The sequence below is a fragment of the Orbicella franksi genome, chromosome 6 (assembly GCF_964199315.1).
Source record: "Orbicella franksi chromosome 6, jaOrbFran1.1, whole genome shotgun sequence".
Lineage (NCBI taxonomy): Eukaryota > Metazoa > Cnidaria > Anthozoa > Scleractinia > Merulinidae > Orbicella > Orbicella franksi.
Window position 1 is genome coordinate 4,581,339 of NC_138150.1, and position 25,072 is coordinate 4,606,410.

The window sequence follows — 25,072 nt, forward strand, 5'->3', positions numbered from 1 at the left end:
CAATCAATTACGAAACATTTTGGCAACAAAAACAGCTTTAAATTTTAGCGGGCTCTACAGCAGTTTACGGCCGCTGAATTGACCAATCACAGCGCTCGTACTAACTGAGAGATATAATAATATGGCTTATAAAATGTGTTTTTATGCTCTTTCGTGTGAGAAAATTTCACTCTCCTCCCCTTTGTCGCTAACAACAGAAGACAGCCTTCTTTGCGCAGATGTGATTGGAGGTGGCTCCAGCGCTGGATTTACTTGATTTGACCTCCAACCTTTTCTGCAGCACGCGCAAATCAGGTCCCGGAGGTGTCCACGAAATATACTGCTTTGCAGAGCGTACACAACTGGATTAATGGTCGAGTTGAAAAACACCAGGGCCGATGCGATGTTGAAATGAATCGTTTGTAACTGGATAGCGCCGGTGAAGCCCAAGAAATAAATTGTCAGTTCAGGAACCCAACAAAGTGCATACACCATTGTCACAGCAATGACAAGCTTGGTGACGCGTTTCCTGTGGCGCAGCAAAGCCATCTGGGTAACCTCTCTCTCTTGGTTCGTAAACCATAAACGGTGCACCACTCGAGCATATAGGAAGCCCATGATACCCAAAGGCATGACACCGGCTACTAACGTCCACCCCACAGTATATACATTGGCGTAAATTTCCTTCGACCAGCTAAGATCACAGCTTTTTTTGTCCTTGCTGTAAACAGTAGTGAAAAATCCGACTCCAGCCCATAACAGGGCAAGAACCCAGCTCACGATCGCAAAAATGGTAATCTTTGTTTTTGTGAGTTTGCCTCTTTGGCTGTGGGGAAACATGACAGCGTAGTAACGCTCGATTGCTATGGCAACCAGCGAGAAGACGGAGGCCACCGCACCCACCCATCCTAAAATTCCACCTGTGACGAACTTACATAGAAAATCTCCAGTCTTGTTTTCTGGGTGAGTGAGAGCCGGTGTAATAATAGACTGTATACCGAAGAACACTCCAACGAGAATGTCAGCAACGGCGAGATTAACGAGCAGATAATTCACAGGCGTCTTCATGGATTCGTTTAGTAGGACAACAAGGATAACCATTGTGTTGCCGACAAGATCTACAATCACCATCACGGAGAAGACTGCAGCAAAGCTTAAGTACATCGACGACATCTTTTGTCCTAGCCACTGTTTTGGGACTTAAAAGAGAAATTGAGAAATTGAATCAAGAAGACAAACGTTATTACATAACAGTGCTGAATGACTTCAACCTCATGAAATAAAAATTCCCTATGCAGCAAAAAATTAACACCTTCAAATAATTTAAGAAAGTGCCAAACTTCCAAGGTGCACTCGCTGCAAATGAACTGAGAGTTTTGATGTGCAAAACAAGGTTCTCTGACCAACCTCAAGTGCTGCTCTTTTACAAGTCCTTTCTAAGATGTAAACAGCTTGACTTAAGCTTATGTTTCGTTCGTTTTAATTTGATGGCTTTAAGGTCGGGTTTATCAGGCAAATAAATCCTTTCTCTCTTCTCAGAAGCCCAATTTCAATATCTTTCGGAGAGCTTTTATGTGATAAGAGAAATTCCCCGCACTGTGTATCATTTGAAATAAAATTTTAAAAACATCTGTCTCAAGAGATTAGTTTTCTTGTCAGTAAACTTGATGCAGTCTTTGATTTGTATTCAGGACAGTGTGACAGCTATTATGAACACCAAACAAACTAAGCAAACTTCATTTTAAAATTGGAGATCAAGCTTTACATAATATGACAAATCTGTGTGAGTTATGACCTCTCCAACAGATGTCGCGCCCGGCTTGTCAACGGCTATAAGAATTATGGTGGACTATTCTTTTACCGCAAATCGGTGAAATTCACCGTAAACTGATCGAAAAAGCCAGGAATGTCAGTTGCAATTGCGTTTTTCCTTCAGCAGTTCTGAACCATACATGTACGATTAAAGGAATGAAATAAAACGCTTGCATCGATGATCCTCTGGTGCGTGAATTTTAATTTGATTTGTTAGTCTTTGTAATGCTATATATATTGGCAATAAAGTCCGATGGAAAAAATACTAATAGCATATAACTTTTAAAATGTTTGTTAGGATAAATGCTGTCGCTGTGTTGCAATCTAGTTTCTATAAATCAATCATTTGAATATGTACCAGTATAGTTGTGGAATATGTATTAATGTTATATGCCTTTTTTCCACTTTATGTATAAAATATAGAAACTAACGCACAAGAGACACTGAGAGAATGGCAAAGTTTACGTAAACTCTATAACTGCAGCCGAGGATTTCGAGTTCTGCCAAACTTTATGGGAGGCGCGGTGGCCTCATGGTTAGTGCGCTCGTCTCCGGATCGAGCGGTCCGGGTTCGAGCCCTGGCCGGGGACATTGTGCTGTGTTCCTGGGCAAGACACTTTACTCTCACAGTGCCTCTCTCCACCCGTTTGTATAAATGGGTACCGGCAAACTTAATGCTGAGGGTAACCCTGCGATGGACTAGCATCCCATCCAGGGGGGAGTAGAAATACTCCTAGTCGCTTCATGCTACAGAAACCGGGATAAGCTCCGACCTGATGGGCCACTTGGCTCGCATGCAGGCTTTACAAACTTTTTCGAGTGTTTATTTGCACCAGGCCAGGCCGTTTTAAATTCATTTCTATTGCATGGGAAAGTTGGCAAAGTAGAACCTTATGTAACATTAACCCTTGCACGGTTTATATAGCCACATGCAAAAGGAAAAATTCGGACAATCAGAATCATATAACTTCTAAATCACCTTTTAAAAGCGGCGAAACTCACTTACAAGTACTAAGAGTGGATGGACACAGAACATTATTAAAGAACAACGCATGTCACTCCAGATGCAAAATGGAAACCTTATTACTTGTAGATTAAATATAGGTCCACATCAGCCTCTGGCTGCCTTTAATTTAACCTATTTCAAATAAAGTATGTAGTATGTATGTCCCCAGGGCTCTTTTTACCAGCGCCCTGAAAACGTTGTCGCTCGATGCATTTTTTCTTCCTTTTCATTGGCCGAGAGCCCACCATGTGACCTGTAAATAACTCTCTACAAATAATGGTCTGCTTATGCAAAGTAGAAAATCATTTTTAAGGTGCAAATAACATTGGTGATCGAATAATGTTAAACTCGAATGTTGCAAAATATGATTTTTCAGTGCCTCTTAGATCAATTATTTGCCGAGCCGAAGGCTGAGGCCTTCTGCTCGCCACTGACAAATCACGTTATTTTGAAAAAAATATATTTTGCTAAGCCTCGTCCAGTAATTAAACGTCTGAAGTTAACGTTGGTTTCTGATTTGCAGGTTACACCTTCGAAGCCGAGCGTTTGCAAATCTCATTCAGCACTCAGATACGTATTGCATATAATCATCGACCTTCCTCATAAAGCTATTTGTCAATTTGAGCTGTGTCAGGGTAAAGACACCTAATTTGGCAGAGAAAATCGAAACAAGCATTAATGTAAACTATAGTAAATTTTACATCCTCCGCAGTAGTGTTCAAATATAGTCAATAGATTAGGACAGGACATTTTTATTTTGCAATAGGGCTTCTGAAAGTCAACATTATGTACAGGTACAAAATCTCGCCTAACTCGAGCAGTGTCTGTATCGGACATCTCATGAATTCTGGCTTCTAAATCTCTGTTTCATACTCTTAATGTTAGGTTAGCTGCCTAACCTATGGTGTAAATTATAGACATTGAAAACATTCAGCAGAGATTTCGCGCAGGCGAATTCACAGTGGTACTCTCAGTTGCGTACGCTAGGCTGAAGGGTAGTATGGTTCATATGTGTTTTACAAACATGCTTCAGCAGAAAAACTATAAGTAATTTAAACTGGGTTGTTCCTCGCGCGATTTTTTGCGCGAACTAATTATCAATCTGATTGGTAGCAAGAGATGATCAAGGAAAGTACCTAGATCCTCTGTTGTTAACGTTGTTAGTTACATTAGTTGCGCGCGAAAATTCGCGAGGACTACAAGCGAGAAACAACCTCTGATGTAAGAAACACTACATCGATAGTTATATAGTGAATTCAGTATAATGGTACTGCGATAAAAAAAAAAAAAGGAAACAAATAATAATAAAATTTCTTTCTGATCAACCCTTGAGCTGTCCCGCTCGTGAAGGGGATGCCGATTCAATGCACAGAAAGCGGGACGTTCCTTCCCTGACGATTTTGTTTTGGGGTACTTTTATTCCGCTGTCTCTACACTTCAAGGGTTTTGATATCGTTTTTTTGACTTTTCGAAGGAATGTGAAGAGTATTCTTCTAATTTGACGTTCTTCGTTTGTTGTTGCCTTGCAATTTCTCTTCACAGTCAGTGTCATTATGCTATTCCAAGTCGAGGGAGAGACCCCCATACAAAAAGGACGGGGGTGCTCGTTGGCAATTTTGAACAGAATCACTAAGAAAGAGAAGAATGATCATCGCAGTTAATTTTCCAATTTAAGCAATTGGAAAGAAGAAGCCTGAAAAAAATCAGGGCTTCAACGGGATTCGAACCCGTGACCTCCGTGATACCGGTGCGATGCTCTACCAACTGAGCTATGAAGCCACACATTGGGAGCGAGGTCAATTAATTGAGTCCATATCTTCCCGTGAGGAGTGAAATGATATGAAGTTTATATGAAATAATTCATATATGAACTGCGGTTGTAGATGAAAGAGAAGAATAATCATCGCAGTTAATTTTCAGTTAAGCATCGCACCGGTATCGCGGAGGTCACGGGTTCGAATCCCGTTGAAGCCCTGATTTTTTTCAGGCTTCTTCTTTCCAATTGCTTAAATTGGAAAATTAACTGCGATGATCATTCTTCTCTTTCATCTACAACCGCAGTTCATATATGAATTATTTCATATAAACTTCATATCAGAATCACTAAGAGGTATTAAGATCCTGTTTTGTGGGTGTGTCTTGAAATTCTCTTAACCCCTAAAAGGTACCAATTCTGAAACAACGCATTGACTGACACCTGCATTTTTTTAACAGCGATAGAGACAGACTAGAGACGATTGCTTCAAATAATTTCAACTCGTAAAGTTGATTTCCAACTATCGCCTGTCGTATTTTTTCAGTTTCTACCCACCACTCTGATCTAGAAGGTACCGTAAAAAACTAAGAGGTACGGAAAAAAAACCCTACTGTACGATGAGCAACCCCGTCCTTTTTACGTGGAAGTCGCCACTTTCGAATTCGTAATTTTTCTGTTCACAGAAATAAAGGCGAACAAACCAAAAAAAATTCGAAACTAACTGACAGCCAAAATTTCTCGGAAACCGCGAAAAATAGCCCGGTCATGAAGCGGTCTTAACGTAAAACGCTGTGTCCGTTATGTACGTGAAATGAGTAGTAACTTGTTTCAAATCCAAGATGGCAGGGGAAATCGAAAGTATCACATGGAGCTGTCACATGATTGTCACAGGTGAGGTAGCAACGATATCGTGTAGATCGTCTTTGTGTAGAGTTAACGAACGTAGGAGTACTTCTACATCATCTGCACAAGGTGAGAGAGAAACTTGTGTTAATATTGACATTTCTTGACGTTTCTTCGCTGATAATATTTGCAAGCTCGCGATCAGCTGTTGTTTTAAGAATATTTAAGAACTTATTTGAAGATGCGTTTTGTTTCAGACAGGGTTCAGGCAATATAAAAACTGCCGCGATGCTTGTGTTGCTGTTGGCGTGTTTTTCTTCTTTTCAATTAATTGCTGCGGGTAAAACCAAGAACGCTAGCCAGCCTCATATCATATTTATACTTGCCGATGATTTGGTAAGCATTCCACAGTTGTAGTTTATATTTACATCTTGTGGTTTTAGTTGATTATTAACTTCTTTGAATTCTTGAACAATTTTTGATACAGTTTGAGATATAAATTTGATGTGATGAAACACTGTAACAATGCAAAGCGAAAATAAGGATGGATGAAGTTTATGAACTTTGATGTCTGTTGTATTCGCGGGTTTTCTTTTATCAAAATAATAGCAGCTGGTAGAGGACCTAGAGAGACTAAGCTGCCATATTTGACACATTTGAAAGCACCACTAAGTGCTAATCTAAGCTTCTAAGTGGACCCTTGGGATAACTTCTGTTGAGTTTTGAATGGAAGAGTTTTATGTCAGCTGTTATATGGGTGTAATATTATAATTCATGGCAGTTTTTCACATTAACCACAGCCACAGTTCACTAACAACTTTGTTGCAAGACTTACTTGACTAATTCCCTTCCACTCCAAGTGGAGCATAGTTCCATGGAAGCTGTTTTGTTACAAGACCAAAACATGTAAGATTTTCTTTAAAATAACCTCCAGTTTCCTTTATATGTCATGACTTTTAGGGCTGGGATGACGTGAGTTTTCATGGCTCAGACCAAATTCCAACTCCTAATATTGATGATCTAGCAAATAATGGTGTCATCTTAAACAACTACTATGTGTCGCCAATCTGCACACCAAGTCGTAGTACCATCATGACTGGAAAATATCCAATACATACAGGTATGTAAATCATAATAAACTTGCTGTAGTACATTGTACATCTCATGAAAGAGAGGAAAGCAAGGCAGCGTAGTGGTTGGTTTTTGCCTGCAGTTAAGTGACTTGCAAATATGTATACACAGAGCAAGACAATAGCTACAAATATAAGCGGCTGAAGTATTGTAGAATTGTAATTTTGAGTCACTTGGAGACATTTTTCTGTCCTCCACCCAAACAAGGTTGATTTTTCTATTAGTCAGACAGCGCGGAGCACAACATCTACCCAGTCAGCACAAAATTGGGACGGGGTTTGGGGTGTTGGAGAATTATCACTAGATGCATATAAATTACTAAGGAACATAGAAATTATAAATTATATCACAAATTGTCATTTTCTTTAAGTGTCTTAACTACTTTTGCCACATATTGCAGCCCTTAGTATGCATTGTAAGCTTCATTGATACTAAATATTTCAACAATTTCTTTTCTGTCTGGCTGTTTCATGTTTGAGTACCTCCTATGGGTCTTGGGGAACAAGGGAACGTGATCATTTATTTCAAGGGAACAAGGGATACTTTTGGGACTAATTTGAGGCAACATTAGGGATATCTCTGCTATGAAAGGGAATCTTAACAAACCATTTATATGGAACAATGGAATTTGTTAATAGGGAACAAGGGAGAAAAGCTGAAATCTTCAAGGGATCAAGGAAACATGGTACCCCCTCCCCTCCTCTGTGTGGCTCTTATGCTTGGAATGTTATTTATCCTGACTTCTGCTTGATAAATAGGAAGCTAATGTTCCAGATATAACTGGAGATGTATTAAAATAATATATTATATGAAATCAACATTTCATTTTCTTTCCACGTCATTCAATGGCCACTATAGGAATGCAGCATGGGGTCATCATGGGTGGACAACCTTTTGGTGTAAGTTTAGAAGAGAAATTGCTGCCTCAGTATCTCAAGGAAATGGGTTATGCCACACATGCTGTGGGAAAGGTATGGATTTAAAATAAAGCATGTGGGTTTTCATAGAGTTACTGGGTTTTCATTTTTATAAATTTTTTTTATAAGTGAGAGGCTTGGTGGCCTTACCGGTAAGTGATTACTGCAAGCATTCCGGGTTTGAGCCCCAGTTTAGGGTCATTGATTTGTGTTCTTAGGCAAGACACTTCACCTTCACAGTGCCTCTCTCTACCCAGGTGTACCTGCATAAATGGGTACTGGCAAATTTAATGCTGGGGCTGCTGGTAGCCCTGCAAGGGACAAGCAACCAATCCAGGGAACTGAGTAGAAATATTCCTAGCCGCTTAATGCTGTGGAAACCAGGATAATTCTAAGCTCTGTGGCTGTATGGGACTTGGCCCAATAAAGTTGATGGGAAAATTGGCTACCCACATACATTTACATACCACATGGATAGGAGCATGTGAAAAAAAGTTATTTATAAGCTTACTTGTGAATGCTGTGATTAACAACAGCCTCTCAAATGTTTTTTCACTATATAAAAATAATATCTATGTAGCTTTATACAGGAAAACACACCGATTTCCTTGCATACTGGTTTATACAAAGGCATTGTGTTGCAGTGGCATCTTGGATTTTTTAAATATGACTACACGCCGACTAAACGTGGATTTGACTCATTCCTTGGTTACTGGCTTGGGGCTGGAGACTACTGGGATCACTCAGAGGCTGAGGGTGAAGGATCACACAATCCATGGGGACTGGACCTGAGAAATAACACAGAGGTATAAATCTGCATGTAATGTCAGTGGAATAAACTAATGCTGAAAAAAAATAATTTTGCCAGTTTGGACATTTAGTATACTTGTATGATGTTATACAGGGGTTTCATTGACTCTTTCGGTAGGAGGACAACTGGTTTTCACAGGCAGACAAAACTATTTGAACTGACTTCTTTATATGAAAAACTTTCCGCGAGATGGTCAAACCAGTCAGGCAAAATCATCCTCACAGCCGGCCAATTTGCGCAGTGCCCAGCCCTCAATGAAACCCCTGTATTATAACCCTTTTACTCCAAATAATGCCAACTACTAACAGTGTGACCAGATGTTTTTTTAACGATATATTTTCTAGAAAAAGTGTACTTGGTACTTATTAAATCATTTAACATTTTTGATACAGCCATTTTTTAATTGCAGCACTTATTTGAGGATGGTGTTTTTTTGAAAGTCATTTGAGACATTTTTTAAATTTAAATTAAATATATAACGTCCTAAATGTCAAGTTGACATAAAGTGGGGAACAAGTGTCACCCCTAAATGAGAAACACATGTTTTCAATATGAATGTAATGCCACAGAGCTCACTGATATGCTAATCTTTTTAAAATAATACTGTGTGCATTTAAAATCATTTTAATAATAGTTATTCTCTCTCTTAACTTCACAGCCTCTTCACAATCAGTGGGGAAACTACCGCACGCACCTTTTCACAGACCAAGCTGTGAATCTGATCAATTCACATGATACCTCCAAGCCATTGTTCCTGTACTTGGCTCATGAAGCAGTCCATAGTGCACTGGCACACGAACCACTTGAAGCTCCTGAAGATCTGATTAATAAGTTCAAGAATAGCATCCATGATGAGAAGCGAAGAAGATTTGCTGCAATGGCTACTGCTCTGGATCAATCCATCAAAAAGGTATTGTTATACTAATGTAGTCAAGAATTTAATGAAAGATTAGGAGGCATGATTCTGGATTGAGTAGTCCTAACCCTGACCTGTACAGGGTCACTGTGTTACATTCTTGGACAAGGTGGCAAAATTCTTTCAGGAGTGGACAAGAATCTCATCCAGCTTTGATGAGCCTTCTGGCTTCATCAATCCTTGATTAAAATTAACTTAACTGTATTTTGTGAAGCTACTTTGTGATTTCAGTCTCTTCTTATCCATGTTTCATGTGCATCTCATTTCTCTACTCATCTTGTGTTAGGTTGTGGATGCTCTTAAAGCCCAAGAAATGTATGAAAACTCTATAATAGTGTTCAGCACTGACAATGGTGGACCAGCTCATGGTGTCAATCGGAACACAGCTTGTAATTATCCACTGAGAGGAACCAAGTATAGTCTGTGGGAAGGTGAGTGGTGCAAGCAAACTCGAACACAGATCTTGTAAATAGGACTCATAATAAAGTTAAATTAAGGTAATTCCCCTGAAATAAAACTGCACATAGATTTTTGTTCAAACTTTGTCCAATGAATATTTATCATATGAGAACTTTAATTACAAAATTAAAAAAGGGGATGCCCATGCTCGTTAAGGAGCATTGAGGCATTGAAAATGTCCTATTTTAGCGTTATTTAATGCTTATTATAATAACGCATTCCAAGTTATTGTAAACTCTTTGTGAGCCCAGACTCAGGAAAACATGCCTCAAACTACAGTCAATACTTGTGTCAGACACAAATAAACTTTTTAAGTTTGATTTTGACAGACAGCTGAATCCTTGTTAAAATATTGGAACCAAATTGCTTGCCACAGCTATCAAATTGCAAAATAGAAAATACTACAGTGCAGCTGCTATTTTCCTTATTCATTCAATTTTCAACAATAGAAATCAGATCAGTCTTTTCTCACGCAAAGCTAATGATTAGTTGATTAAAATGACTGGAAAAAAGTTTGGGGGTGCCCGAGCTCATTAGTGAGCTATAACCATTATTCAACTGACAGAACTCAATATCAACGCAAATTGGCCATGTTTTCAATGTGCGCGTGCATGAACGCACGCTAATGAAGCCATAAATTATGTGCAGTAAGGATGCGCAATGCAATACTGGGGAATGACCTTAAGGTTACCATATACCTTCAGGGATGTCTCGCGTGCAAGCAATGTAGCGCATGCAGCTTAAGCGGTAGATACCTAAACCCCCATATCAAATGAAAGCTTATAGAGCTGGCTATCAAACTATACCAAGAATTTTGAAATAAAATGAATTGTTGAATTTTTCATGACCACTAAATGCGAGCCCCCGAATCACCTTTCAAAAGCTACAAGTCAAAGTGAATTTTGTTTTTTGCCAATTTCAGTTTTTCCTCAGTTTCAGGGCCCAAAGCGCTTAAAAAATGGGTCTGCGTTTTGCCATATTCAATTGCAGTAAAAAGTTACAGAATATTTTAGAAATAGGATTAAAAAAATGTAAAGTGATCGTACAAAAATCGCTCTCAAAGAAATAATATTTCGAAATTAACAATTCGCAGACACATTTTTGTAGTTTATATGGTAAACTAGCTACTGTCCAAATTTGAGGGCAATTGAACAAATTCCCTTTGAGTTATAACTCTTTAAAGTGTCTGCTTCAAGCAAAAAAATTTATTCGAGAAAACAGCGTTAAAAAAATCTTCTGCTTCGCAAACAAACTCTGCCCACAAACGCCTTCAACTGGGTTCTCAGATAACTGAACCAATCAGTGCAGGGAAAGTTTACTACCGATAGCCTCCTGGTGACATTCACGCGTGAATTTCCAAAAAACCCTTGTGTTTTGCAATGCGCTCAAGGCGCCAAAGGTGGAGAGACAATTTTTCTGTAGCTCGGTTTTTCTTGAGGCTGGTCACTCTGGCGAAATGGGGAAGATGAAAAAGGATACTAATGCTAGAGTGGCTGGGTGAAGAAAACAAATAAAAGATAGTGCGGTGGAGCAACTGTGCATGGTCAACTGTGCATGGATAATATTTTAGTGGTTCTCAATGGTCAATGAGTCCATTGATTCGTTGATATCGGATTCATCGGAATCTCTGTCAACATCCCTGTTATTGCTGTCAAGTTCCCAAATTTTTACAGAACCTTTCTTTTCTCAAACCTCGATTTTTTTTTTTGCCTGCCTTATACGATAGCCATAGCTTCATCCGCGAGGCAAACTTTCGCTTCTTCACTGATTGATGTATTTTCATTTGTTCTTCGCTGTTTTCGCGTTTTCAAACTAGTCTATGTTTTTAACGTGGTCTATGTTTACTTATAACTTAATAGAATTACACCTAGTACCAAAAATGCTTGGTAGTCAGAACAACAATGCTGATCAACTGAGTCGAGTAGTCAATTCGTGACATCCATATAGGTAATTCCCGCAAAGTCGTCTCGGTTGATTGCATATGCACCATAGGGCTGTCAATCAAGAGGTAAACTTTACTTCCGGTGAAAGCGTAAAACCGCCATTTCTCCGCCAATATTTGGTCTTTTTCAAATTTTTTTTTCTGAAATTAGAGATTATTCTTCCACCACTACTTTGACCCAAAAATCCAAATTTGAAGAAAATTGCCGACCTGAAGGTATACTGTAACCTTAAGGTGAACAAAACAAGAAACTACAAAATGAAAACTGTAAATTGCAATTTACACACATAAGACAATCAAGCAAACAGCAAGAAATTGCACTCTCCATCACCCAGTTATATTACGCCCTGTATGTCTGGTTACAACAGAAAAATACCTTCCTGTATATTCAATGCTTTTCTGTGGTATACCATGGAATATCCCACTTGTCACTTGTAGTTTCTTGGTACGCACACTCATCTTTGTGGACAGAAAGTGTTGTGTAAATAATTTATACCATGCCATAGAAATAAAAAAGCAATGCACTCCTGAACAACAATGTGCTGCTTGTTCAAAAGGCTTGAGCTCTAGGGAAGCACTTATTGGAGGAGTTTTAACTCCCTTACATAGCTATTTGACTCTGGTATGCAAAAACAAAATGACTTGACATTTGGTTTTATAGTTGTCATTGTTTTTGGATAAAGAAGTTATGTCTTATATTGTTGCCATGGAATAGGCACCACATCAAAATGTGAAAACATTCAGAAAATGCGCTTTTTGAAGTATAGACAGACTATTCAAGCTTGCTTCCGGCTTTCACTCCAACAGGTGGTATTCGAGGAACATCCTTCATCCACAGTCCTCTGTTAGCATCTAAAGGCCGAGTGAGCATGGACCTAATGCATTTGTCTGACTGGCTGCCAACGCTGTATGGACGTGCAGGAGGGGATGTTAGCAACCTTGATACAGATGGGTACGATATGTGGCCTACACTTTCAGAGGGGCAAGCATCTCCGAGGCAAGAACTGGTGCATAACATTGACCCAGTGACGTGGACGGCAGCTGTGCGTTATCAGCAATGGAAACTTTTGGTGAATGAAAGTAAGAAATGTGTTCTTTTGCTTTGTGAGTATTCATTCAACAAGAAGTTTTATTTCAATGGAACACCAGGGTTCATTAATGTCATCAAGAGAAAATACAACAATATAGCTGAAAATGTGGCAGTCAATATAATTACATAGTTATATGTAGTTACTAGATGACGTGATGCCCTCATTGGATAGAAAGTAAGATTCCAACAATTATAAATAATTATATCTCTGACTGTTGCATAGCGTTTTTTTTGTTGTTGTTGTTGTTGGTTCAGTTGAGTTTTACTGACTAGACAGTGCCTTGCTCTAATGCCACCAACACAGCTGACACATGTTTTAATCCATGGATATCTAGGCTTTGGTTTTGATGGATGGTACCCACCACCAGGTTTGGAGGAAGATGCACAGCATCCTCACAATGTCTCTAGCACCCACCCTACCCTTAAAAATGCTGTTGTTACATGTGGACCACCTCCTTTCGAGCCAGCAAAATGTGGCATTGGGGATGGACCTTGTCTCTTCAACATCGAGGAAGATCCTTGCGAATACTACAATTTAGCACTGATAGAGACAAACACGCTTGATTTTATGCTGGGGATGCTGGAGGCACACAAGACAACCATGGTACCAATACGAAATAAACCATACGATGAGAATGCCGACCCCAAATATCACGAGGGTGTATGGACAGCATGGTGTGATGAAAAGCCAAATGAGAACTGTGGGGAGTAGTGTGTCGAGCCTGAAAAAATATGCATGCAACCTCGTTCCCAGGTTTTTCTCTTCAGTAACTGGAAACAAGGTTGGGATATTTTATATAAGCTAATTATAACAATGGCCGTAGCTCTTTAAGTTGCATTTTATGTGGAGTTAATAATGTAGTCCAATACCAGGGCACAGAAGGGTTTGTAGTAAGCAACTAGTGATGTTTTGAAATTTAATTGTACTCTATTTCATTTAGATAACTTTCATTTGTATTTAGAGTAAGACACTATTTTTGGGAACTTTTTGAAATGTGTTTCATGAAAACCTCAGTATTTCACAGCAACTACTGTATTTTCTCAATTTAACGCTGGCTATGAAAATAAGCCTCTCAAATGATGCATTTTATAAGAAAAATATTGTTGTGACAAAAAAAAAAGTGAATGAAACCCTTGCTTTTTAAACGGAGCACTATCATGAGCGAGAATTCAAACAGTCAAAAGTAAAAAGATGTATTTTCAGTGATGGACACCTAAATAATATTATTATAATAGTCCAGTTTTGTTACAAATTACTATCTAAATGCACTGAAGCTATTAAAGGAGCGAAATTAATTAATAATTACCACTTACACATGCACGAGGTTGCAATGTCAAATTTAAAAAGTCTGGCAGGTTTCAAAATTCTTTTTTCATGTCTTGGACAAAATTGGAAAACAAAATGATTGCAGTTTGCTCTTCCTTTGACAATTCACTTGATATGATCAATTCGGTGTTCTAGGAGCATGCTTTGCAAAAAAGGAAGGTATAGTTTGTCACAATATCATCTATTTAAATAAAATAGATAAATTATAAATAATAATAGCAATAGGCTTCCATATGTAGCAAACTGTAAAATAACATTCAAAATATTCACCGGAGATGTGAGACGTGAGACAGGTTGAATTCACATAGTGTTAGTTCCAGTCAATCACATTACACAGTTGACGGACCTTAATGTATACTGTATAGATAAGTGTTATGTTACAACAATAAAAGATTATTTGGATCAAATCTTTGTTTTATCTCAAATAGGTCCACCAGAATATACCCTAAAAAATGCCTATATCATTAATTTCAAATCCAAAAAAGGCCTTTGCAACCCCTCGTCACAATATACCTGTACAAGATATTTTCATGGTTTCTACAGGCAGCACTTTCCAAAATTCCCTGACTTTTCCTTGATAAAAATAAGATTTCCCTGACCAAATGAATACAAAATGTAAGATCTAGTAGCGGCTTCTGACCTTCACTTACAGCTGTCCTTTCTACTCGTTCATTAAGACCAATAAGTTTTCAGCAAATTTCCTTTCTGATCATTAAGGAAAGATATAGTTGAGATCACAGTGACCCCACATGTTTCTTCCAGCCTTCAATGGTATTAACTCATCCATGTTAAATGTTAAATTAATATTTCAATTTTCCCTGACTTTTGTTCAAAATGTAAATTTTCCCTGACTCAAAATAAAATTCCCTGACTTCTCCCTGACCTTGAAGAATTTTTTCCCTGACCATTTCCTGATCATGGTAACCCTGTAATTTGAAAGGCCCTTAGATAACCTAACCTTGTTTATACTTCAACTCGTGAAATCCTTACTCCTCTTTATACTCCCAGCCCGAAAAAGGACCCTTTTCGAGAGGAGGCTCCTCGTACGAAGTACCCCAGCCCCTCCCCGAAAGGAATGTGCCACTTTTACCGATGTCATGCAATATCAACAATTTTGAGCATTTTTCATATATAAACTAAACACCACCTCCATAGATGGTGTGGCTCAATTTTTTGATTTGAAGAGTTCGAATGAAAAAATCAGAAAAGTGTGACATCGGTAAAAAGGTCCATTCGTTATTTGTCCGTTCAACAAAACTGATAAGCATCGCGCGCCCCCAAAACAATAAAATAAAAATAAGACAGCTAAAAAGCCAACCTTCTCGGATAGCGGGCCAAAGAACCACAAAACAGGAAGCGAGACGTTAGTCACAAGAAAGTATTTACCGTAAAACGCTGCATAATAATAAATTAACAAAATCTTATTTACCCAACGGTGTCCATTTCACATTTACTCGACCACAGGCGACCCAGACGTTGAATACGATTAATACGTGACATTATGCTGTTGGCAATTGCGTTACAATTTTAGCCGTTTATAAGATAATGTATGAGAATGCTTCGAAAATTACTCTAAATGCTACGTGTAGAAAACAATTTGAGTAAAATGGCTTACCTTGTGTTTGCATTGCGTTATTTTGAGACATCAAAATAACGCAATTTAGAGTAATTTTCGAAGCATTCTCATACATTATCTTATAAACGGCTAAAATTGTAACGCAATTGCCAACGGCATAATGTCACGTATTAATCGTATTCAACGTCTGGGTTGCCTGTGACTCGACGCGAGGTCACGCGAGCATCAAGATGGCGACTTGCCAGCGGAAATGAATATTTGTCACATGATTGTCACAGGTTGTGATAATAATCGCGCAGAGTTGGCGAACTAGGATTTCTCCACGATCATCCTGCACACGGTGGATTTACGGTGAGTGCGAAACGCGCGTTAATATTGACATTTCAATGATTTAATATTCGATGCCGTCAGTGTTTGCAAGCTCGCGATCAGCTGTTTTTTAATAGATCATCCTCGACCTCCATGTAAATAATGCCTTTTGTTCCAGGCAGGGTCTAGGACTGCAGATCAGATCAGTGAGGTTCGGCTACGGATAGTATGAAAACTACTACGATGTTTGTGCTGCTGTTGGCGGTGTTTTCTTCTTTTCAACTGATTACAGCAGGTGAAAGCAAGAATGCTAGCCAGCCTCATATCATATTTATCCTTGCCGATGATTTGGTAAGCAGTCCAACAGCAAGCTTTTGTCTTGCAGCTTTAGTTAATTATTAACTACATCTGATTGAATTAAGTGATGGTTATATCATAATAAAGAGTTTCAGTGGCGGATCCAGACCTTGAGCTATGAGGGGGGGGGGGGGGGGGGGGTGGAGGAGGGAGGAGGAGGTGGGGGCTGCTTGCCCTGCTGGGCTTTCTTCCTTCTACGATTTTTTTTTTGCCCAAAATAAGTGGGGGCCAGGCACCCCGGGCCCCTCTCCCAGACCTGCCACTATTTTATTAAAGTATTATGTTCGGTTGTGATCAAATACAACAGAAAAGCCTTTAATTAGAAGGGATCAACTTTTTTCTTTGTGTTCTTGGTTTTTACCACTGTGTGAGTGCTCTGGTTTGTGGGTGCGTTATCATAATTTATGCCAGTTTATTCACATGAACCTCAGCCCCTGGTATAGATACACTCATTCTTTAAATCTTTTACATTTTTCTTTTGTTGAACTTCATGCATTGAGGACTGTAAAGAGCTATTATGCATGCCTGAATAAATATTAGAGGCAATGTCTTGACCTCCAGTTTCCTTTATTTGTCATGACTCTTAGGGCTGGGATGACGTGAGTTTTCATGGCTCAAATCAAATTCCAACTCCTAACATTGATTCGCTGGCAAATGATGGTGTCATCTTAAACAACTACTATGTGTCACCAATCTGCACACCAAGTCGTAGTGCCATCATGACTGGAAAATATCCAATACATACAGGTACGCAATAATTGAATTGCTATAGTATATTGTACACCATATAAGAGACTGGGAAGTACTGTAGCAACTTTTGTTTATTATCTACGGTCATGTGGTATACATGTAATACACCTGTAATTAAGCTAGCTCTCTGTCTGTGTGCATTGCAGAGAGCTAGCTCTCTGTATGCATTGCTATGATGCTTGATATTTTTACATTTGTTTACTTGTTGGTTGCCTTTCACATCTAGTCTCCTTTGCAGCCATCATTTGGGGTCATTAATGTTATGCAACTGTCCCTCCGTTGACAACAGCTGCTTAAACCCAAACCCCATTCCTTTGCATGTTTTACAATCAAAATTATGACAGTCTCGCTCAAAAGGAAAGGAATTTAGTTCGGTTCAAGCAGCCATTGTTGGGTGATCGAGGGGTGACCATCTGGAATGACAGCTGAAAAAGAGACTATTTCATGTCTGAACTGTTATTTATCTTGACCTCTGCCTGATAGATGAAAATATATGAAGCTGCTGGCCCAGATTGATACCTTAGGTTTGATTGTTGTTCATTAACATTTCACTTGATTTTCTTTCGATATTATACAATAACCATTCTAGGAATGCAGCATGGTGTCATCATGGGTGGACAGCCTTTTGGTGTAGGTCTGGATGAGAAATTTCTGCCTCAGTATCTCAAGGAAATGGGTTATGCCACACATGCTGTGGGAAAGGTATGGATATAAAACAAAGCATATGGCAACCTTACTGGGTTTTCGTTTTTCAGTAGATGTTGGGTTTCATTTGAATGTCTAAGGCAGAGTGGGATCGGATGGCCTTCGTAATGGTCTGGGTTGAGTTTTGTGGGTAATTTGCATCACTCAGAGCCCCAGCTGGGGTCAAAGGGCTGTGTTCTTGTGCACTTTACTCTCACAGTGCCTCCCTCCACCCAGCTATATCTAATAAATGGGTGCTAGTGAATTAAATGGTGGGGGTACACCTGCAATGGACTAGTATCACATCCAGGGGGCTGAGTGGAAATATTCCTAGCTTCTAAATGCTACAGAAACCAGGATAAGTGCTGGTGGTATGCACCACTTGACCCAATGCCAGAGCCAGTTTATATGCATACCATATGAATAGGGGCATTTGAAAACAATTATTTATTTGCTTGTATTGTGATATTTATCATCAACCTTCTGTAAAACTATTGTTTCAATTAAAAGAATCAGAGCAAATATACAGAGTTCCTTGCATACTTATTTATACAAATGCATTATTTTGCAGTGGCATCTTGGATTTTTTAAATATGACTACACGCCAACTAAACGTGGATTTGACTCTCACCTTGGTTACTGGCTGGGGGCTGGAGACTATTGGGATCACTCAGAGGCTGAGGGTGATAAATGGGGACTGGACCTGAGAAATAACACAGAGGTACCTGGGCATGTAAAATGATCAGTCATTGTATGTGTTTAAGCATTCTTTTGTCACTGATAGCGGCTTCACCACAAAAACAAAAAAAATTCCCTCTGGCACCCAGGGTACCGCTACGCTGAAGCAATTTGAAAACGCCAGAAGCAGAAACTCTTGAGTGCACCCTTTTGCTCTTTTGACCTTTTTCCACCCTTGAGGGTTAGGGTTAATCACATGATTATCGCAACGTCATCGTTTTCGAAAAGCTCCGTTTTTAAATTGTTTTCTCTCCACACTAAAACGCAAAGCCGGCATTTTCAAATTCCTCCGGTTTGAAGAGCGTTTCCGAAAAGTTCCGTTTTCGGTGGGCAATTTCTGCGGATTAATGTGAACGGTAGGCCTATAACCGTAAAAATAGAGTTGCGTTTTCAAATTTCTCCGGTGTAGTGCGGACTGGGACTAAATTTCACAGCCTGTTTTAATCAGCACGCACCTTTTCGCCAACCACGGTGTAAATCTGAGCAGTTCAGATGATACCTCCAACAGATTTTCAGCATAAAATTAAGCGTAGCACCCCAGTAAAGTTGTCATCTTGCAATTAGGCCTTGTCCCTTTTACCTATTTCGGATCTTCCCTTAAATCTTTTGCCAACTGTCACATTTTTCCGAAATATAAACAACTTTGGAGGAGATTATGCGAAAAATATTTCGGAAGAAATCTCTGACTCGCTTTCCTGACAAGCTTCATTCAACTCAAAACGTGAACAACACGCGACAAATTTCCCGCCTTTTTTAGACCAATGATTTGTTTAGATCACACTGAAATGTCCGCATGAGCAGTCGATTGAACCATTCGATCCTCGTTGTCTATTTTTCACCTCGTACTCAACGATTAGTGTCGTTTTAATGTTCTCTCTGTAAATTTCACAGCCTGTTTACAATCAGTGGGGAAACTATCGCACGCACCTTTTCACAGACCAAGCTGTGAATCTGATCAATTCACATGATACCTCCAAGCCATTGTTCCTGTACTTGGCTCATGAAGCAGTGCACAGTGCACTGGCGCACGAACCACTCGAAGCTCCTAAAGATCTGATCAGCAAGTTTAAGAAAAGTATCCATGATGACAATCGAAGAATCTTTGCTGCAATGGCTACTGCTCTGGATCAATCCGTTGGAAAGGTAGATTTAATAGGACAGTATGAGCTTATGCCGAAAGATACGTAGGCACGATGACAAAGTAATCTGGACTGGGCTAATGGTCAGCGTGAGAGCGCTGAACTCTCGATCAAGTAGTCCAAGTTCGAGCCCTGGCCGGGGACATTGTGCTGTGTTCTTGGCAAAGCCACTTTACTATCACAGTGCCTCTCTCCACCCAGGTGTATAAATGGGTACCAGTGGGTATACGTAACCTTGGGGATATACGTAACCCTGCGATGGCCCCGGACCAGCATCCCATCCAGGGGGGAGTAGAAATACTCCTAGTCGCTTCGTGCAACGGAAACCGGTGTAAGCTCCGGCGGTATCGTATGGACCACTTGGCCTGATGCAGACTTTACCTTTTTGCCTTACTCTGGTTAGAGTGGACCTGATTCGAGCCATGACCTGTACAGGGCCATGCTAGCTGTTACGCTCCTGTGCAAGCTGGCAAAAGTCTTGAAGTAGTGGACTAGCATTTCATCTAGGGAAAATAGCTGTTCTCCAAGCTTTTGCTTCAGTTGCTAGTGTAGCCAGAGTTACGCCACCTTCCTTTATCGATCCTTTTCTAAATTGAAAGAACTCTATCGTATTCGATGAAAGCCCCTTTGCCGTGATTAGTCTCTTCTTATTCACACTTCGTGTGTGTCTCATTTCTCTACTCGTCTTGTGTTAGGTTCTGGATGCTCTTAAAGCCCAAGGAATGTACGAAAACTCTATAATAGTATTCAGCACTGATAATGGTGGCCCAGCTGATGGTGTAAGTCGGAACACAGCTTGTAATTATCCACTGAGAGGAACCAAGTATAGTCTGTGGGAAGGTGAGTGGTGCAAACAAAAAAATAACTTATTAAACGACTTTGAGAACACTGTAAATGATGAAACAGATCTTGCAAATAGGACTCAAAACTAAGTTTAATTAAAATGGACAAAATGAGAAAGCAACAAAATAAAAACCGACTGTAGATTTGCACTGATTCACACACAATGACTTGCAAGCAAAGTGTACTGAAAATCCTCTTGTAATTCCCACCACTCGATTATAGGCCTATCTGTCCAGTTGATCTGCACTCGCCGCGAAAAAGTGTTAGTGTAGTCAGAATTGTTAATGTGCGCCGCCATGTAAAAAGAACATTGTGCTGTTTAGCTTGCTCGAAACACTCAAGGGCTAAAGCAACGCTTAGTGGAAGAGGCTTACTATTTGACTCTGGTGTGGGAAAAAGTAATGACTTAACATATTTCTTTATGAACTGTTATTGAGCCGCGCCCTTGAATAGGCGCCGCTTCAAAGCGTCGAAAAATTCAATAAGTGCCTTGGCGTTTTTCCGAGTAGAGACGATATTCAAACTTGCTTCCGGTTTCCACTCCAACAGGCGGTGTACGAGGAGCATCCTTCATCCACAGTCCCCTGTTGGCATCCAAAGGCCGAGTGAGCATGGACCTAATGCACTTGTCTGACTGGCTCCCAACGTTGTACGGGCGCGCAGGAGGGGACGTTAACATGCTGCTCGACACAGACGGGTATGATATGTGGCCTACTCTGTCAGAGGGGAAAGCGTCTCCGAGGCAAGAACTGGTGCACAACATTGACCCTACGTCGTGGACGTCAGCTATTCGTTATCAGCAATGGAAACTTTTGGTGAATGAAAGTAAGGACATTTTTTTTTTTTTGCTTCTTTTTAAGTGTTCATTCGACCAGGACTTTGTGATTCTAAACTCTTCCAAGAGAACACAAGTCCCTGGTTGTTCGAAAGGTGGCCTGGATGACGCTATCCACCGTATAAATCACTATCCCGATGAATGAATGAATGAATGAATGCATGCATGCATGCTTTATTTAACGTGGATATACGCTTAGCTTGAGAGCTAGTATACAGGTATTCCACCTAATAACTAATGAGAACCTAACAACTAAACAACGCTAATATCACAATTCATCAGGTAAAAATCACAAATATACACAAAATAGCGTGGTTTGTTTTGTTAACACCTATCCACTGGATAGCGATTTATCCGGTGAATAGCATTATCCAGCCTTCGAACAACTGGGGCCATAAGTCATTTGCCAATCAAGCGAAAATGCAGCAATAACTAAGAATTAGGCAGTCAATATATGTAATTCCTAGCCACTCAGTTGTGGTCTATTGGAAATCCACTAATCTGATTGGTTCTCTCGTCGTTTTCTATTCGCCGATAGACAACGATCGCGCACGCTGCTCTTGAAATTGGAAAATTAGGCTTTAAAATGCACAAAATTGTAGTTATTTTCGCTGTAATCCTTTAGAGTGTCTACCAAAACAACTAGACTACTTGCCCTCATTTTCTACGAGCGATAGTGAACTCGAGTTCGCCTCGTTGACTATTCGCTCAAACTGAAAACTCGAGCTGGTAGTCTAATTGTTAATAAGATGACGTTATGTCCAATTTGGAAAAAAGTAGGATTCCACAGAGAGAATGATCGTCTCTTGGATTCCAACGATTCAGTCCTCCGACTGCCATATGGCTTTTTGTGTGTTCAACTGGGATTGATTGACTACACAGGGCTTTAATCAAAACGTCACTTACTCAGACATTTTTTTTAATCAATCAATACTAGGCCACGGTCATGATGGATGGTACCCACCACCAGGTTTGGAAGAAAACGCACAGCGTCCTCGCAATGTCTCTAGCACCCACCCCACCCTCAAAAACGCTGTTGTAACGTGCGGACCGCCGCCTGCCGAGCCAGCAAAATGCGGTAAAAAGGACGGACCTTGTCTCTTCAACATCGAAGAAGATCCGTGCGAATACACCAATTTAGCCCAGAAGGAGACCGACGTGCTCAACCACATGTTAAAGCTGCTGGAGACCTACAAGTCAACTATGGTACCAATACGAAATAAACCATTCGACAAAAACGCCAACCCCAAATATCACAATGGTTTATGGACGGCATGGTGTGACGAAAAACCGAATGAGAACTGTGGGGAGTAGTGTGTGCAGCCTAAACAAAAATATGCACGGTACCTCGTTCCCAGGTTTCTCTCTTCAGTAACTGGAAACGAGGTTGCGATATTTTATATGATAACCTAAGTGAACAATGACCATAGATTATAAATTAAGACGGAATCCACCAGAAGTTCGAGTAACAAGTGGAAAAATACTTTATACCAAGATTATGTACATTGTATTGTGAACTTCTGAACGCTGTTTTTTAAAATATCTTCTAAAAAAATCATTTCTAACAACACCAAACGCTGAAAACAAATGTTGAACTTCGTATGAAACACTTGGAAGTACTGGTGAAATGAAACTGATGATGAAACTTATTTTCTCGCGTTCTCATGGGAAATTGTTTTCGTTGTTGTTTCAGGTAAATATTTATGTCTTCAGTTTTACGAAAATTTAAAAAGGACTGTAAAATACCTAAAATTATTCTGGCACCTGATTTTTGTTCACTAAAAACTGAAATTGCTCGATTTTCTATCGGATTTCGTCTCAAACACTTGGTTACGATTTATGTAGAGTGAATAATGCGAGCCAGGACCAGAATACGAGAGGGTTTGTAGTTAGCAGTTAGTAAACATTTGTATCTATAGTCAGTTGACTTTCATTTGTACTTTAGATAGGCACCACACTACGCCGCAGAAATTTGAAAATGCAACAATCACCGGTCGATTTGAATTTGTGTTCTGAGGAAAACTCGGGCAGGGAAATGGCACGATTATCGTGATGTCATAGTTTTCGAAAAGCTAATTTTTCAAAATGTTTTCCGTCCACATGATCATGAAAAGCCGGCGTTTTCAAATTCCTCCGGTTTGAAGAGCATTTTAGAAAAGCTTTGTTGTGACAAGCAATAGACTGCAAGGCTGATACTACGTGAAAAACGTTTCGAGACACCAACATGACAAGAACCGATAAAGTAGGATCGCAACAGTGGACAGCTGTTTCGCCCTTCTTGTGGCTCGTCAGCACTGTGTAGCGAAGATATGTAACGCCAGCCCAACAGCCAACGCACATAAATTGCAAAATGACCCGTGCACTATATCAAGTTCCGTACTTTGAACTCACTTGCGCCCCGAAACACGCGTTGCCACATCACATGTTTCGGGGCGCAAGGAGACAAAGTGTCAAGATTGGTGTCTCGAAAAGCAAAAGAATAAATGTGGCTGGACAAGGCCAGCCTAAACATTTAAACATTCAAACGCATGGCCAGTACCATGCTCAAAAAACGCAGCGTATCGGATCTAAAAAGACCTACGGTCCGAAAATACGGTTTCTCATTTGTTGTGACGAATTAGTGTAGACGGTAGGCCTAACCGTAGAAAAAAAAGCAGCGTTTACAAATTTCTCCAGCGCGGTGTTGACGGGGCCTCGGAGAAAGAGCTCAGTGGTTTTGCTGACTTTTTGAAAATGTGATTCATTAAAGTTTCCTAGCATTATGCAACAACTACTGTGTTTTCTCGATTAACCGCCGGTTGTGAATAAGCCCCTCAAATGAATCATTTATAATGGTAAAAATATCGATGGAGACCATGTCGTTGGCAGAGGCCGCGATACTATTTTTTGGACCAACAAATCGGAAGGTGAGCCAGCATTATCTACAGCGGTTACCCTCTCTACGTATAGTTTAGAAACTGTTGTTGAACTTGAACGCATGCGCACAATCAAATTTCTTGTTCCGGGCTTTGATTTTGTCCAGGGCGTTAGGTCAACCTCGCCCCCAGGGCCTTCTGCTCTTTTCACATTTTAAAAATCGTCGAGAAGGCCCTGGGGACGAGGTTGGGCGTTGAACATTCGGTCACCGCTGCTTGAAAATGCGTATGCACTGGGGACGAGATCACGATCAGGTCCTAAAATTGTTAAAAATTACTATAAAGTGCACTGAAGTTATGAGTATACGTAATCACACGGTTTTTCTCGTTCAGTTTGGAATTAATTTGCACGAGTGAGTTTTCAAAAAGTTACTGGAACTTGTGGTGGATTCCTTCTTAATATATAACATCGTCACGCAAGCATGGTCTTATTCTCAGAGTTGCCACAATGATCGCAGATTTTTCTCCTCACATTCCACAAAGCACTTCAAATTAATATCGATTTCAAAACTGGTTTAAACGAGAGGACATTATTGAAGTTAAACACCGTAACCTAACGTGAGACTTGAAACATGAAAAACTGTATAAATTTTATGACGCTATGAAATCTTCACAGTTTGGGAAGTTTCCTTGACACATTACCCTTCCCGACGCCTGAGAGCTCTTTTGGTGACAAAAAGTCAATAACAGAAAACGTTTTGTCACTTTATGAGACACGTATGTTTACCTCTTTGAGCCGCTCAAAACGAAAGAACCACTGCGTCACGTCAAAATCTGATTAATTCGAGGTTTAACTCGCCGCCATGGAGTCTTCAGGAATTCCATACCATAAACCAGGAGCCAAACCGTTAAAAAATTCTCGTATTTAAGAATTGCCATTACTACAAGATATTAAAATGCCCCTGAAGGACCCTAAAAAAAAAAGAGACGCCCAAAC

The 25,072-nt window shown here is 39.9% G+C and overlaps 3 protein-coding genes across 3 annotated transcripts; 2 read left to right on the forward strand and 1 right to left on the reverse strand.

The window, feature by feature from the left end:
• Positions 1-141: 141 nt before the first annotated feature.
• On the reverse strand, positions 142-1,298 carry LOC145490843 (QRFP-like peptide receptor). The gene has a single exon (XM_081469945.1). The coding sequence runs from the start codon at positions 1,150-1,152 to the stop codon at positions 142-144; it is 1,011 nt and encodes a 336-aa protein (XP_081326071.1). The 5' UTR covers positions 1,153-1,298.
• A 4,106-nt stretch (positions 1,299-5,404) lies between these two features.
• LOC145490344 (arylsulfatase B-like) lies at positions 5,405-14,412 on the forward strand. Its single transcript, XM_081469471.1, has 9 exons — positions 5,405-5,444; positions 5,654-5,792; positions 6,357-6,516; positions 7,386-7,498; positions 8,089-8,250; positions 8,914-9,165; positions 9,458-9,602; positions 12,380-12,652; positions 12,998-14,412. Exons 1-9 carry the CDS (start codon positions 5,419-5,421, stop codon positions 13,372-13,374), a joined length of 1,647 nt encoding a protein of 548 aa, XP_081325597.1. The 5' UTR covers positions 5,405-5,418; the 3' UTR covers positions 13,375-14,412.
• A 1,428-nt stretch (positions 14,413-15,840) lies between these two features.
• On the forward strand, positions 15,841-25,059 carry LOC145490346 (arylsulfatase B-like). The gene is made up of 9 exons (XM_081469475.1): positions 15,841-15,916; positions 16,053-16,225; positions 16,819-16,978; positions 17,571-17,683; positions 18,237-18,386; positions 19,295-19,546; positions 20,238-20,382; positions 20,935-21,210; positions 22,158-25,059. Exons 2-9 carry the CDS (start codon positions 16,103-16,105, stop codon positions 22,532-22,534), a joined length of 1,596 nt encoding a protein of 531 aa, XP_081325601.1. The 5' UTR covers positions 15,841-15,916; positions 16,053-16,102; the 3' UTR covers positions 22,535-25,059.
• Positions 25,060-25,072: the final 13 nt, after the last annotated feature.